General features: G+C 44.6%; 1 protein-coding gene across 2 annotated transcripts; it reads right to left on the reverse strand.

The window, feature by feature from the left end:
• Nucleotides 1-355: 355 nt before the first annotated feature.
• Calm1 (calmodulin 1) lies at nt 356-11,961 on the reverse strand. 2 transcript variants are annotated; one of them, XM_003472346.5, is made up of 6 exons: nt 11,765-11,961; nt 8,851-8,881; nt 7,205-7,348; nt 4,589-4,695; nt 4,048-4,183; nt 356-3,891 (listed from the first exon to the last, which is right to left on the reverse strand). In XM_003472346.5, the coding sequence occupies exons 1-6, from the start codon at nt 11,765-11,767 to the stop codon at nt 3,863-3,865; spliced, it is 450 nt and encodes a 149-aa protein (XP_003472394.2). In that variant the 5' UTR covers nt 11,768-11,961; the 3' UTR covers nt 356-3,862. The 2 variants fall into 2 exon arrangements, with proteins under 2 accessions (XP_003472394.2, XP_063097237.1); XM_063241167.1 differs by lacking the exon at nt 11,765-11,961 and adding an exon at nt 11,335-11,361.
• Nucleotides 11,962-14,916: the final 2,955 nt, after the last annotated feature.

Below are 14,916 nucleotides of genomic sequence, written 5' to 3' on the forward strand. Positions count from 1 at the left end.
CTCCTGGACGGAACCAGGTGCTTCCCTTAAAATTCCCATCTTATTTAGGAAATGTTATTTCCTAACCATCCCAAGATAATTGAGATCATTCAGATCAAAGGGAAATTAATCTGTGGTGTGTATTTCCTATGTAAGGTATTAATAGGCCAAGACTGGGTTAAAATATCAGCTACTAGCATCCAAATTCCTTAAAATAGTGGGACTCAGCCACAAGACATGTCTTCAGCTTCCTGCTTCCTCACGCTGACCTGCGGTCCCGGAGCCGGGGTGGAATTCCCTGAGGGTGGATGTATCTTGTTCAGAAGGGGCCTGGGGAGCAAAGGCTATGCGGGCTAAGAACCTACACGATTCGCAGTTAGAGATGAAAGGCTGCAGAAATGTTTATTGAATACAGTGCCAGGTTTATAAATAAAACTTATTTACAATTTCCATAGAGTTGGTCCCCCATCAGAGAGGTGGTTAACAGTTCATCTCAAGATTTACAGAAACGTTCAGTACATCTCCTTTTCAAATAGCCACGGTGAAGGGCAACTTCGGTAACAAAAGAACCACCACCATCTTTGCTACAGAAGTGTTTAATGAACATTATAATAGATTTGGAGAAAGAACACACACTCCACCCATGCCACTACCTTCCCACTCCAAGGGATAGACAGCAAAGAATCTGTCTCCTACAGGACAACTTCAAGGGATTAAAAAAAATAGTAACTGCCAGCTGAAGGGATTAAGACACATTAGTGGAGATCTAATAGACTGCCCAAAGGATAAATAGATTTAGGGTATACAATAAATAATCCAAATGGCTAAAATAATTGAAGAGTAGACTTGACCAAATTTACATTCTTTGTTCAGGAAGTAGTAGTTCCTAGGATGCTGAGGGGCCAGTAAGATGCTATTCCTTTGATGTGACAGCTAGGCCTACTGGACAGCCATTCATTACAATATTGTTACAAGTACAGTCGGACATGCATTTATAAAGAGAATATAAAAATATGTACAATAGCTCATCTTCAATGTGTTTAAATTGCCCAAAGACACCAATTAAAGTGTGCAAAAATTTGTCAAAAAATCAGAAAAAGCCTTCCCTGGCAACAGTGCATCAAAAGCCCATCTGAGTATCGAGATCCATTTGCCTTGCTCAACACCTACCCCGAACAGATGGAGAACGAAACTATGAAAGGGTTTGCCAAGTACTCAGCAGTTTCTTATGGCAAGTCTCAGGCTAAAGCAGGATGCCAGTTAAACTAGTCACTTTTATATATATAAATATATGTATATATTTATAGTTAGAAGTAGGGGCAAGTTTACAGGAAGGTGCCATGACACCAAGCTCTTTCCTCTCCCTAACTCACAGACTGCTACTGCCCAACCCCTGGGCTGGTTGTGCCCCCAAGTGCCAGGAGAAAGGCTACAGTGGACTACTTCACCTCAGCTCCTGACGGGAACACAGCATTCCCTGGTTCCCACAGGATCCTGGCCACAAAAGAATCCTGTTTCAAAGTCTTTTAGGATAGACTGTGGGACTATTAAAATGGAGTCCACCCAGCTTCCAGAAAGACTTGGTTAAAGGGTAAGATAGGAGGTTAAGTCTCTAAAAACAAGTCACCCCCACCCTCCCTTGAAACTACAAAGAGGTCACTGATGGACCACAGGCCTGCAACTGGGCCAGGAACGGGCTATCTGACCCCTAGGAGAAACACCCAGCTCACACTTACACAGGAGCCCTCAGTGCTCCGTATCTCACCAAAAGAGAAACCCCAAGGGCTCTCAGGTGTCTCTCACTGATTCAGAGAATAATGCAAGCCAGCCTCACTGCATGGGGTCAACCTCTCCTCTATTAACCACAGTCCAAGGACTGGTAGCACAGCGGCAATGTGTCCTCTCCACAGCTCTGACCCACCCCTCTGGCAGAAAATCTAACAAGCTACAAAATGCCAGAAAGACAGGGAGTAGGAGAGGGAGGAGAAGCCAAGGGTCTCTAAAATCAGCCCCGAATGTAACCACTTCGGCTGCCAACAGCTCAGCACTGCCCTGCCTAGCAGCCTACCACCATCCCCTGGCAAATTAAAACCACCCACACAAAACACATAGAACTCAAGTCTCCTTGAGAATAAGATACAACCACTTACACCCTGAAAAGCGCACATCCAGCCTTCATTTCAAAAGAGCCCTGCAGTAAATGCAGGATGCTTACGAGGGGGCTTTTTCAATGGACCAATCCCACTGCAAAGACCAGTACCAGCATGTCTGGGTTTTCATTACAGGTTTATAATTAGACACGAAATTCACTCTGGGCCAGAGTTTTACTTTCAAGCCAGAGGCTTAGCATTAGTCATTAGTTCTACTTGCTGGGGGTTGGGGGGGGGGGAGTTTAGGGGGGGAAAAAAAGCAAAGTCAAGTCAACTTTAAACAAAAACAGAAAGAGTAATAAAAAGGTATAATCATAAATTAAACTGTGAATAAAGGTGACTGGTAGTGTCTTTTAGGCATGAAGAGACTGGCTTAGAAAAGGATACTGCTTCTACCACACACGGCGAGGATTGAATTACAGACACACTAAATCATGTCTCTTGCACAGATGGTCTCAAGTAGTTACATAAAACAGGTAATCAGCAGCACAATTGAGAAGAATCCCTAAATACATGCTTGAGAAAGTGGTTTTTCCTTCAGTTAAAGAGTTCTACGGCCTCAATAGATCATTTAAGTTACCATGACTTGCCTCCCCCCTCCCCCCCAGAGAAAAAAACGCAACTAGACTTACGTGTCAGTTAAGTATGGTAAAGCGACCGGTAAGTGCCCATTTAGAGGCAAGGTCTGAGGCTCAGAGGTTGGTGCTGGGGTCTTGGGAGGGAGGGAAACCCAACGCTGGGCTGTGGGCATTTAAATATACACAGGCCTCCCCTCCAAGCGTCTTGTCCCCTTTTAGATCTCAGCTTTACAAAGCATTTAACACCATTTTAAGTTAATGGTCTTTTTATTTGAAAAAAAAAAAAAAAAAAAAACTAGCATTTACAACTTGGAATGGATGTAAATTGTAATTTCTTGAACAGCAATGTTGATGGTTGTGCTGAAGTCCACAGCCACTGCCTACTCTGCCAGCTCCAAGTCATGGTTCAGAGGGTTTTAAAAACAGAGTCCAAAGATGCTCCCTCGTAAAAGATTTCTTATTAAAAATTTGTATGTGACAGCCTGACACCCATTTCACTGTAGTACAACGCAGGTATTGCTAAACCAACATATGCGGGCATGCCACCACGGTGTGTCACTGTCACCATGGGTCAGAGCACAGGGAAATACAAGAGGGTCGTCCTACTACTGGGGCTACAGCGCTGCGGTTATCCTTCACCCATTTTCTGCACATCATCCTGAGGTAAACCAATTTTCAATGTGTTTGTTTTCAGGAAACCAGCCATGACAATTTACACTAACAAATTAAACTCAAACCCATCTAAATAGGTTTTGAATTCCTTTTTTCATTTTTCAGTTTTAATACAAATGCTTGACTGTGCTCAATCGTCAAGCTGCATGCATGAAAAACTGGCCAGCCCAAACAGTGTATTAATCATTAGCAAATGGAACTTTAAGGAGTCCACTAAGTGCTTCCTTATCATTAAGGTAGTACAATTATTTATATTGTAAAACTGATGTGTAGCTTGATCTTTAGGGGACAGGACCACCAACCAATACATGCAGATTTTGTGTGTGTGGACAGAAGGTACTTTTGACATTCAGTTTTGCTATATAGAAACAGAATGAATAAATGAACTTTTTTCTTTTTTTTCTTTTTTTTTTTTGCAAGAGGTAAGTAAAAGATTCAATTTGATTCTTCTAGAGGGGGGAAAAAGTAGTTGAAAGTAGGTCTTCATTTTGCAGTCATCATCTGTACGAATTCTGAAAAGACAATTGAAACTTTTGGTTATCTTCAAAAGCAGCTTTCACAAAAACAGTAACTCTGCACACACAAAAAAAATCAAGAGAATATCTAATGAAACAGTTAACTTGTAGACAGACTATTAACAAGCAATCAAAAGAAAGTTAATGTTTCACCTTCATAGTTGACTTGTCCGTCTCCATCAATATCTGCTTCTCTGATCATTTCATCTACTTCTTCATCTGTTAGTTTTTCTCCTAAGTTTGTCATGACATGACGTAGCTCTGCTGCACTGATGTAACCATTTCCATCCTGTAAACATTCAGCGATTGTTACTGGTGGTGGTGGGTAGTGGTTCGGTGTGAGCAAACAGGTCCTGACTTACTTATGCCTGCCTCCCTCTCAAGTTACCACCAAATGCGCTCACATCAGTAATTCTACCTCCAGTCTCCCCCTTATCTACTGCAGACTTGCAGTCCATTAATGCAGAAAAGGGAGGGGGACCTCAAAAGTGGAAAGACCCCAACAGTAACGATCAAGAAACCTGGTTCAAAATTCCTATTACACCTCCTTTCACCTTATGAAGGTTTCTGAAGCGGGCATTTGGGAGTGAGATCAGAGGCTCAGGCAATTAGGTTATGTGTTTTGTTTCTAATCAACGGTTCTGAACTTAGAAGTGCTATGCTTGTGCACCCTCTGTAACAGATACAGGATCACCTTGTCAAAGACTCGGAATGCCTCGCGGATTTCTTCTTCGCTATCTGTATCTTTCATTTTTCTGGCCATCATAGTCAAAAATTCCGGGAAGTCAATGGTGCCATTACCTTGAATTGAAAAACAGAAACTCGTGTAAGATAAGCACTGAATGAATGCTGCTCTACAGTAGTTAAGTGTGGAACAGCAGTATTAAGCACTTGCTAGGACAAAGTGACAAACTGTTTTATTAGGTCAGTATTTTGTAGGCCCGAAATGAATACTGCACAAGGCAAATTTCATGTGAATCAAGCTAATCAGTACCTAGGATGGTATTTAAACATGCAAAGGAAACCACGTGTCTGGATTCATAGAGAGGCTGGACAGTTCAAGGGCGACTGCACTCCCAAGGGAAGCACTCTATTATCTGTCCCGGATCTCTCAAGCTAGGGAGGTCACTCAGGCCTAACTCTACCTTGGCAGTTACACCAGAGATATATAAACTGCACCCCAGGAAAACTGTCAGGTCATGGCCTATAGTCTTAGTCATATAAGTCTGTAAGTCTTCTTGGAGGCTAGGGAGACTGCACAGTGGTATTCAACTTGTCTAGCATTAGCATGTATGGGGCCCTGGGTTCAACCCCTTAGCACCACACACACGGCAGGAGAGAGAGCGAGCTCATCCCTAAGTGCAGTTTTTAGCAACAAGTTACCTAGTAAGTTTTTTTTCTTCCCAACGCATTTTCATAGTTTTTTGGGGGATTTTTGGTGCCAAGAATTGAATCAAGGGCCGTTTGCATGCTAAGAATATGCTCTATCACTTACCTAACTCCACAGAGGCCCCCAACTCAGTATCTTTACTTCTCCATTAAAGGAAAAGTTCAGAAGCATTTTTACAGTTCAGACAATTAAAATTTAAGAATCTGTGTCAGAAGAATCCACTCTACACCAGTATTCCAAACAACTTCTCTGAGACTAAGAAATGAATACCCATAAAGACAAGCTTCAAGGTTAACATCAAAGAAAAATAAAATTTGAAAAAGTCCTTAGATTAAGTTGTTCATTTTCACCAGTATCTCCAACTCTGGAACCAAGGATGTGGGTCAGTGTTACTACAGTTGCCTGGCACATGCAGGCCCAACATTTGATCCCAGCACTACCAAAAAAAAAAAAAAAAAAAAAAAGGACAAAACTCAGAGATCCTTTTGTCTCTTTGGTTTCCAAAATTTTAAAGCACTACTGATATTCAGAAAGACAAAATAAATTATGTTAAGTATTATCTCACAACCATGCAAAGATGTCCTTAAGTACTGTCATATTTATTCAATGCAAACTCAAGACTCTGGCTTGGCCTACCCCACCCCTCACTCTCTCCTACAACGTGAGGGCAAATTCAGTCATTCATCCATAAGCCCAGCTTTCCGTGGCTTACACAAAACAAGGAGTCACCCCTTGTTCCCAGATGGCTGATCATCTCATCACGCTAAACGAAACTATAGGTTCCTTTTTCTAAAACATCAAACATAATGAGAAGTCTTTAAAAGCAAAGTTTTGTCTAAGAGCTTAACAGAAAGTCGTGCTTCTAAATGTTTGTGACAAGTGTAATCACAATGTATCACTTACATTATCATATTTTTTTAAATGGCTGCTCGGAAAAAAATCATCTCAGAAAAAAAACTAGATCCAAACTGTTCTTCAATCTTACATAGTACCTTAGTGCATATATACAGTAACTCCAGCACTCAGGAGGCTGAGGCAAGGGGATCACCACAGTGTACTCAAGGCCAGCCTAAACTACACAGCAAGACCCTGTCTCAAAAAACAAAAAAAAAGGAAAAGAAGGGGCTGGAGATTTAGCTCAGCAGCATAAGCGCCTGCCTTGCAAGCAGGCAGTTGTGAGTTCGATCCCTGGTACCGATAAAAAGAAAAAAAAGAAAAAAAAAAATGTGTAAAAAAAGGAAAAGAAAAATGCATAGGTCCTGGGGTAAGTGCCTCAAAACCTGTTTAATGACATTAGCAAGTAAAAGCTCCGATGTCCACTGCTGTAGAACCCAGAGGAGTGGACAATCAACTGCTCCAGGACAAACGCTGGTTCCTTATGGCTCGGCACTCCACAGAGCTGCCCCTTCTCTTAGGTTCTGAAGACCTGCTCCCTACAGTCAGCAGGCGCCTCCAAGTCTATGATCCGCCTCAGCAAACGTACTGAACAGCTCATGCTCTGCTCAGTCCTATGTTAACTTCACAGAGCACTCTTCACCCGCTGCACATGAGTTTCTTCTTACAGACAATAAGCTTTTAAAAAAGCAGTTTCCACAGCAATTGTTTTTCTTTCTTTTTTGTTACTTCTCCCATACAACTCAGAGCAGACTCAGGGGCCAGCCGATAAAAAGCACCGAGTTGTAGGCCATGACAAGCAGAAAAGAACAATACAGCAACCCGATCCAGGAAATGTTCTAGACAGTAAGCAAGGGGAATGGCAGGCTCATAATCTTCTATTTTAATGTCAACGGCCGTAAGGCAGCGACAGAAAGGAACTGTGCACATCTGCTTTACTCTGGGGACTTGAAAGACAATCCTGTAAGCTGTCTGAGTTTCAATTACACAACACTAGTGCTCATTCAGAGTTCTAAAAGCCCTTACCATCAGCATCCACTTCGTTGATCATATCCTGCAGTTCAGCTTCTGTTGGGTTTTGACCCAGTGATCTCATGACAGTTCCTAGTTCCTTTGTTGTGATGGTGCCATCACCATCTTTATCAAACAGGGAGAAAGCTTCCTTGAATTCTGAAAAACAAAAGTTCACTCTTTAGAGTCCATGTTTTTGTCCAATTCAGCCACAATACACACTTCCCCAGGGTTTGCCAAACCAAGCTTTCCAGTTTGTGCAAGTTATCAAAAGCCACCTGTTCTTTATCAACTGAAATGAAGACTGAAACAGTCTTATTGGTCTGGCCTTCAAATTGTAGCCCATAAAACAAACAGGGCTTCTGATAACCAGCTCTAGTAAAACCACACTTTTTTGGCTGGGTGTAGCAATGGATGCATATAATCCCTCTATTCTGGGAGGCTGAGGCAGAAGGACCACAAGGACCACAAGTTCAAATCTAGGCAGGCCAACTTCGTGACTTAGCGAAACCCTTATATGTGTGTATGTATGTATCTCATATAAATTTTTTTTTTTTTTTTTTTTTTTTTGAGACTGGGTCTCTCTACGCAATTCAGGCTGGCCTTGAGCTCACTTTGTAGCCCAGGCTGGTCTCAAACTTGCAACAATCCTCCTGCCTCAGCCTCCTAAGTGCTGAGATTACAGGTGTGAGCCACCACGCCCGGCTCTCCTAACATATATTTTTTAAAAGCAACATGGGCAGGGATTTAGCTCAGTAGCTAAATCCTGGTACACACAAGGTCGTGAGTTCGATCCCTGGTACCAAAAAAGTAAGATAAAAGCAAGATATTTTCAAGAAGCCTAAATTTCAACACATTTAAATTCAGTCTTGCGTCCAATATGGCATGAGAAGACTGATCCATGTGCATCTTGAAATATGTTAAATGTCTATACCCGTAATACCTATACACTTCTAAACCACACTAAAAATGTATATTCCCAGGTACCCAGCATGTTCTACACAACATCAGTATGTGTATCTGAAGCATTCCTGGTTTCATAAGGAGAAACCATCTCAAAATAAGTCTTCCAAGAAATAGTAAAAAGTTAAAATCCACTCAGGTGAAATGGCACATGCTCGTAAATCCAGCACTCCAAAGAGGCTGAGAGTCGGGGCTGGGGATTTAGCTCAGTGGCATAAGCACCTGCCTTGTAAGCAGGCAGTCGTGAGTTCGATCCCTGGTACGAATAAAAAGGAAAAAGGCAAAAAAAAAAAAAAAAAAAAAAAAAAAAAAGAGTCTGAGAGTCAAGGGGCTCATTTAAAGTTTAAGCTCAGCCTGGATACCTTAGATAGACCGGATAAGGAAAAGAAAAAAAAAAAACTAGTAACTCATTTCCCAATTAATATCCCAATGTAAACTAATTTCCTGAGCAGGCTGAGGACAATCTCACTAATGTAAAGCTGAGACCTCTCCTGAGTTTACCAAATGTACAGCCTTAGATCCACTTCTCTGAAAGACTGGCCAGGAGTAACACCTAGCCTAAATGTTTCTGCTTATTGTTTTATTTAAAGAAATTCTTAGAAAACTGCTTAGATTGTAGAGAGGAAGAAACACAGAAGTCATCAAAACTGAGTCAGAGCCCAGTCCCAGCCTTCTGGGACTCCCCAGAGTCCACTTACCAGCAATCTGTTCTTCGGTCAGCTGATCAGCCTACATGAAGAAAGAAAAGGTTACAATTCAATCCACAACAGTTTGGTTGATATCGTTTTCCCAGTTAGGCTTTTAATGCTAAAATGGTTAAAAAGTCCATCTCCAGACACGGTAGTGCCTACCTATATAGTCCCAGCCAGTGAAGAGGGTCACCTGAGTCCAGCTGTTCCAGACCAGCTTGGACAACATAGCCAGAATCCCTTACAAAAAAGACAATCTTAAAAGCCAATCCTTTGAAATTACCAGCACTGTCACTGAATGAAGGTAATTAGACTACAAGAGACCCGGGTGCTAGTCTGACACCAAAGGAACAAAGACAAGGAAGCCACACACTAGGCTCCAGGCTTTTTCCTCTGGCCCACCGCAAGCAGCAGGCTGGGGCGGAGACCTGACTAGGGTCAGTTCATAACGTGAAGAATGGCACCTCTAGCGGCAGAAGAGGCGCAGCACTGGCGGCATCATGCTGAGAAAGAAGAGCGCCATCTATTGCGCCACAGACGCTGCAGTCCTGCTTCCATCCAAGGGACCTAACCCAAGGCTGCTGCGGCCACCGCAGCCAGGATCAGGATCCAGTCCAGGGGCAGGCTTTTAGCGCACCTTGCGCACTGCTTCGGGCCCTCAAAAATCTCCAAACTGTCAAGTTACATAACAGCATTGGGTTGGATTAACAGGCTTTTATATCCATTTTATGAGAAACAAGTGGAAAAAACAAGTATATAGCAATGAGCTTCCCCCACTGGCTTCATTTCCATGCAGCAAATGCTTTGCAATCATTTAAATTAGGCAGTTACAGTATTTGTTAAAAGCCTACCCATTTACAATGGCTAAAGTCTTTGGTCAAATTACCTTAGGGTTCAGAAGCTAAGGGAAAAAACTGGAACCATTTCACAATAGTACTGTTACAAGTCTGCAAAAAATTAAGTACACAGAGAACTACACGATAATATGACTATCCCTCTTTTTAAAAGTGCAGTAAACAACAAATAAATAAAAAAGTGCAGTAACCATCAAATTCCCTATAGTTGCCCTATCTTAAGAAAGACACAAGAACTGCTTATGATAAAGTTCATTCAGTGACAATGGCCACCAAGGTAATTCGCTCTTGCAGTTTTTGGTCTCCTGCAATTTTGGACCTATGCCTCCCGCCAGGGGAATTGAATCTCAAGGACAGCTAATATAGATTTTTACTTTAATGAAGGTTGCCTAATGAAGTCAGTTACAAAATAAATTCAAAAGGAAGCTGATGGTATTATGGTTGATTTTCTTAGGTGGAAACTTTCACAGTAGGAATATCGTCTCAACATATTTTTGAAACAAGGACTTATCTTTACAAACTAGCTTTTTCTACTCCAGTTACTGAAAACTACTTTTTCTTTAAATCAAAGAGACGCGATGATTTTTTTTTTTTTTTGAGATCCGGTGATTTATGTAATGCCAGGGCAATGTCTGTCTTGTTCAACAGGAAGCGCTGCCACACCTCATAAGAGAAATCATCATCTTACTAGGGAGCACAGTCCCACTCCTCTACCCCCTCACAAAAAAAGTTAGACGGTTATCGCAAATATCTACTCTACCTTCCCAACAACGAAATCCTCTTACTCAGAACATGCTGGACTTTGTAGGGGAAAGGCCTTGTTCCACAACCCTGCCGGGAACCACCACCCTACTCCACCAAGCCAGAAAATGCTGCCGGTGATGTCAGCCCTGCCTGCCGAGGGAGGAAGGGAGCCATGGAAAACACACCCAGCAAGGCGCACAGGCGCATCTGGCAACCCAGAGGCTGCAGAGAAAGCGGAAACCAAGAGGGCATCTCCCTTCGGACAGGGAAGGGGCAGGGGGCAAGGGAAATGTAGGGCTAGGGGCCGCCCAGGGGCGCGAGCCTCCGAGCAGGCGGGGGCACTACTCCTCCCCAGCCTGGGCGACCCCCACTCCCGCACCTCCCACCCGCTTCGGCTCCCCCAGGCGGCGAACCAGCCGCACCGCCACCGCCGCCTCCTCCGAAGCAGAAACTTTGCGTCTCTAATGGAAACCGAGCCGCGCGCCAGCTCCCTCCTCCCCAGCCCCCCCCCCCGGCCCAATTAGCGCGAGCCGAGTGCCTCCCGCGGGAAGGGGCCTCCGGGTGTCCCAGGCCTCGCACACCTCTGCCGCGGCACGCGCGGGGGACCGCAGGGCGAGGAGCTAAAAACGCGCGCCCGAGCCACATCGCGGGGCTCCGCCCGGCAGGCCGGCCCTCCGCTTCCGCCCTCTCCGCCCCCCACCCCTGGCCTTCCTGCCCCCACCCCACCCTTCCCCGGCTCCTTCCTCCCCAGCCCGCGCCCGCGCCGCGCCCCCCGGGAAGAAGGAGGGGACAGCGGCCGAGGGAGGATGTCCAACGGACCGACTGCCGGAGGGCGTCAGCCGCTGGCGGCGCCCCGAACCCCACAGCCATAGCAATGTGCGCCACCGACTCGCACCGGCCCATTCATTCTTCGCCGCCTGCCCGACCCGCCACCTTCCAGGCCGAGTGGAAAAGGGGGCGCGCGTATGCCCCGCCCCGCCCCGCCCGGCTCCCCGCCCCCCCGGGCCTTAGCAGGAGTCGCAGCGCTGCGGGCAGCCCGGGTGCGGCGCGCTAGATGCAGTGGCTGCGGGGCTGGGGGAGGGAGTGGATGCGGAAGGCCCCGGTGCAGCTGTGGCCACGGCCACGTCCAGTTGTAAAAGAGAACTGGCAGAGAAACCGAAATGCAAATCGAAATGCATTATTTCTAACCGCGGCTGCCGTGTAATGCCCGGCAAAGAGACCCCCCTGCCCCAATCAGAAAGAGAAAGATAATCCAAGACTGAACTAAAAATCTGTAAAGAAATTTTGGGCAGCTGCTACGCCGGCGTTCGCCACTCCCGACCTACCATGGTGCGAGCGAAGGGAGGAAGAGCAGAGGGAGCGAGGGTGATGCACCAGCGCGAAGGCTGTGACAGCGGGGGTGCCTCCGCTTCAACTGCTGCTAAGGCGCGGTGTGCGCTCTGCGCTGTGCCGCCGCCGCCGCCGCTGCTGCCCGCGCCGCCGCCCGACTACGAGTAACGGAAACGCACTCACGAGACTTCCAGCACCACTGCCGGAGCGCGAGGGTGCGCTTCGCGATTTATATATGGAGCGCCGTATCCCTCCGCCGCGGCGGGGCCGCCTCGCGCAGGGCGGTGCTGCGGCACCGGGCCTTGCGGCTTGGCCCCGCCCCCCCCGGCCTCCCTCTGCCCCCCGCGGGGAGCCGCCACAAGCTAGGCACGAGGACGGGAACTGGAAGGACTCGGAGAGAGGCGCTGTCGCCGGACAGGTGCGGCCAGGCGTCCTGTGGAGCCGCCCAGCCGGGGCGAGGCCGAACACCTGCTTAGCTCAACCTGTGGGCGGCCCGAGGCCTCAGGCCGTCAGCCCTAGTCCAGCCCCAACCCCACCCCAGCTGGAGACCCGACCCACACCTCTGGCTCCCGGGCCACCGCAGTGGGGCTGCGGTCCGCGCTGGCTCCTCGTCTGTCAGGTCCCCAGCAGGAGCTGCCCGTTGGAGAGTGACCGTGGGGCTGGGGCCGACAAGGGGACGTAGGCACAGTGGAATTGTCTGCAGGGGACGAGGTAGTTGACCTCCTGGGAGAAACCTAGATGCGTGTTTTGCTTTTCGAATTTTGGAGAACTCTCCGAGGCATTATACAGCTCAGTTGCAAAATTCGTGTTTGACCAATCTTAATGTTTTTACGTTTCCACTCCACAATTTTTTAGGATACCTGAATATTTCTACCCTACTGTTTCATTCTCTTTTTCCTATGGCAAACACTATTCATCCTGATTCCAGTGTTAATGTAATTAATGCAGCTTCTCTAATCCTTAGTACCTATGCTTTAAATTTTTCGTATTTCAACAATCCTGAGAGGAGTCCAAATCTTTATCCCTAAATCCATAGAAACAAAGAAGGAAAGAGATAGTTAGAATCCCTAAATACAGCTGAAGCACAGTCAATTGCCTCTAGTAGGGAGCTAGACTGTATCTTAATTATATTTCTTTTAAAATAATATTTTGATACTTAACTTTACTACTGTTCTTCATTTTTCTGTAAATTAGAAAAAGAACACTTTCAGTTTTTGGTTTGAAGCCCAGGACTTGAAAAGATCTTGACAAAATGCTGCAGTTTCTGTTCTTGCCAAGAGCGAACACAGAACTTGATCTTTTGTTTACAGGGCCAGGCCAAGTTGCAGGTTATCATTTGATTATTCTTCCAGAGACTGTGGCAAAGTGTGTGATTAACATGATGTGCCAGAAAGGCTTTGCTGTGTTGTGGCCTTGACAAAATCTGCAGAAAGATGTTTTTAAAAGAATGGAAAATGTCCAGGCACATTGCAAATGCCACAGGACTTTTTGGGATAACCTCAGACAAGATGTCAGCATCTGTGGAACTGTGCGTACTGATTTTCCTCCTGGAATGCCACAGAAAGGGTGAGCCTCCTGTTAATTTAGAGATGGGCTGCAGGAGCAAGCTGGGGAATGATGCTGCCTACCCTCTGCAGATTAGAAAAACAGTATTCACAAAGCTGCCCCCACAAAAGAGTATTCTTGTGCTCTAGAGGGAAAAAAAGGAACTAATACAGTGTCAATTTAAAGGATATTCACAAGTCTAACGGGCCAAACTCATTATTAAAACTGCTTTGTCCCTAAATAAATTTGTATTCTTTCTGTTGAGCTTTTCATAGAGTAGTTAGCTAAGTGCTTTTTAAAACACAGTATGCACTGTGTAAGAGGAAAATAATGGCTTAGAAATGAGATGTTTAATTATTGAAAAATCCAGCAATTTGTGCCAGTCTCTCTTATTTTGATTAAATTACTGCAAGCTATGATTTTTAAAACAAGTTATTCTCTAAAAAAAATTCCCGCTGTCATTTAATATTATTTTGCCCAAACAAAATACTTTGAGACTATTTCATGACTTGCGGAATTATTTTAATTATTATACTAAAATTTTAAAAGACTCTTCAGGTTTTACAAACTAGGATTGTCTTTCAGTGATTCTTTAACATGTGGAAGCACATCTTAGCTTTCAAGTCTGGTGGTTTGTAATGAGGTCATGCTTTACACAGTTTCATGGCTAGTTTGACACACTGAAATATAAGAAGGTCAAGTGACTTGCCCAAGATCTTACTGTGAGTCAGTGATGGGGTATAAACAGCTTGAATCCTTGCTCAGGAACTCTAATATTAGCTTACGTATTATTGAAATCAGTATCTGAAATTTTTAAAGGTACAATGTTAAGGATTCGTCTGTTTCATGTAGTAGATTCCTTTGGCTGCTTAGAAGCTTACTAGGATTTCATTATCAACTAGACTCCTTTAAGTGAATAAACTTCCTAATTAGTGAAGAAGTCAGCAATCAGGAAAAATAAGCCACATTATGGTAATTTAATGAGGTCCAAAAAGCCTATGGAACATTCCATTATACTTTGAGGAAATGGTTCTATATGAAATTATTTAAATCAAATAATGTTTAATAGAAGAAATGTAGAAAGAGTACAGCCTCAAGCTAGGATTCTCAGCATTAAATACTATTTCTGTCACTAACCAGATCACTCCATTGCTCCGAGACTGATAGAACGAACAAAAACGTGATAACCGTATATACCCGTGGGTAAAACAAAAGCTTTGGGCTTGGTCTATAAACCCCTTTCAGCTATGCAGACACGTATATATGTCCTACATGCATGCTTTATATGTGGAAATCCACACACAAATATGCATATGTCAAAGAGGAAGAGGACAAAGAAATAGAAATAGTATAAAAATAATATTTATCAAGTGTTGACTATGGCCAGGCCCTGCGCTAAATGTATTATTTTATCCTCCTACCTATCCTGTGAGGCAGGAACTATTTTGAGGAAACTGAGTGGCTTGCCTCATTTTAGTGGTGGAACCCCAAAATCTAATTGAGAACCCAAACACTTAAGCATTACACCATACCAATCTCTTATAATGTCACAGAATTTATTTTTAACTTAATTGAAGGGAGAACAGAATCTCAAAGGTTAATA

This window comes from Cavia porcellus, unplaced genomic scaffold, assembly GCF_034190915.1.
Source record: "Cavia porcellus strain 051 isolate PalLab524CR breed Dunkin Hartley unplaced genomic scaffold, mCavPor4.1 scaffold_31, whole genome shotgun sequence".
NCBI classification, from domain to species: Eukaryota; Metazoa; Chordata; class Mammalia; order Rodentia; family Caviidae; genus Cavia; species Cavia porcellus.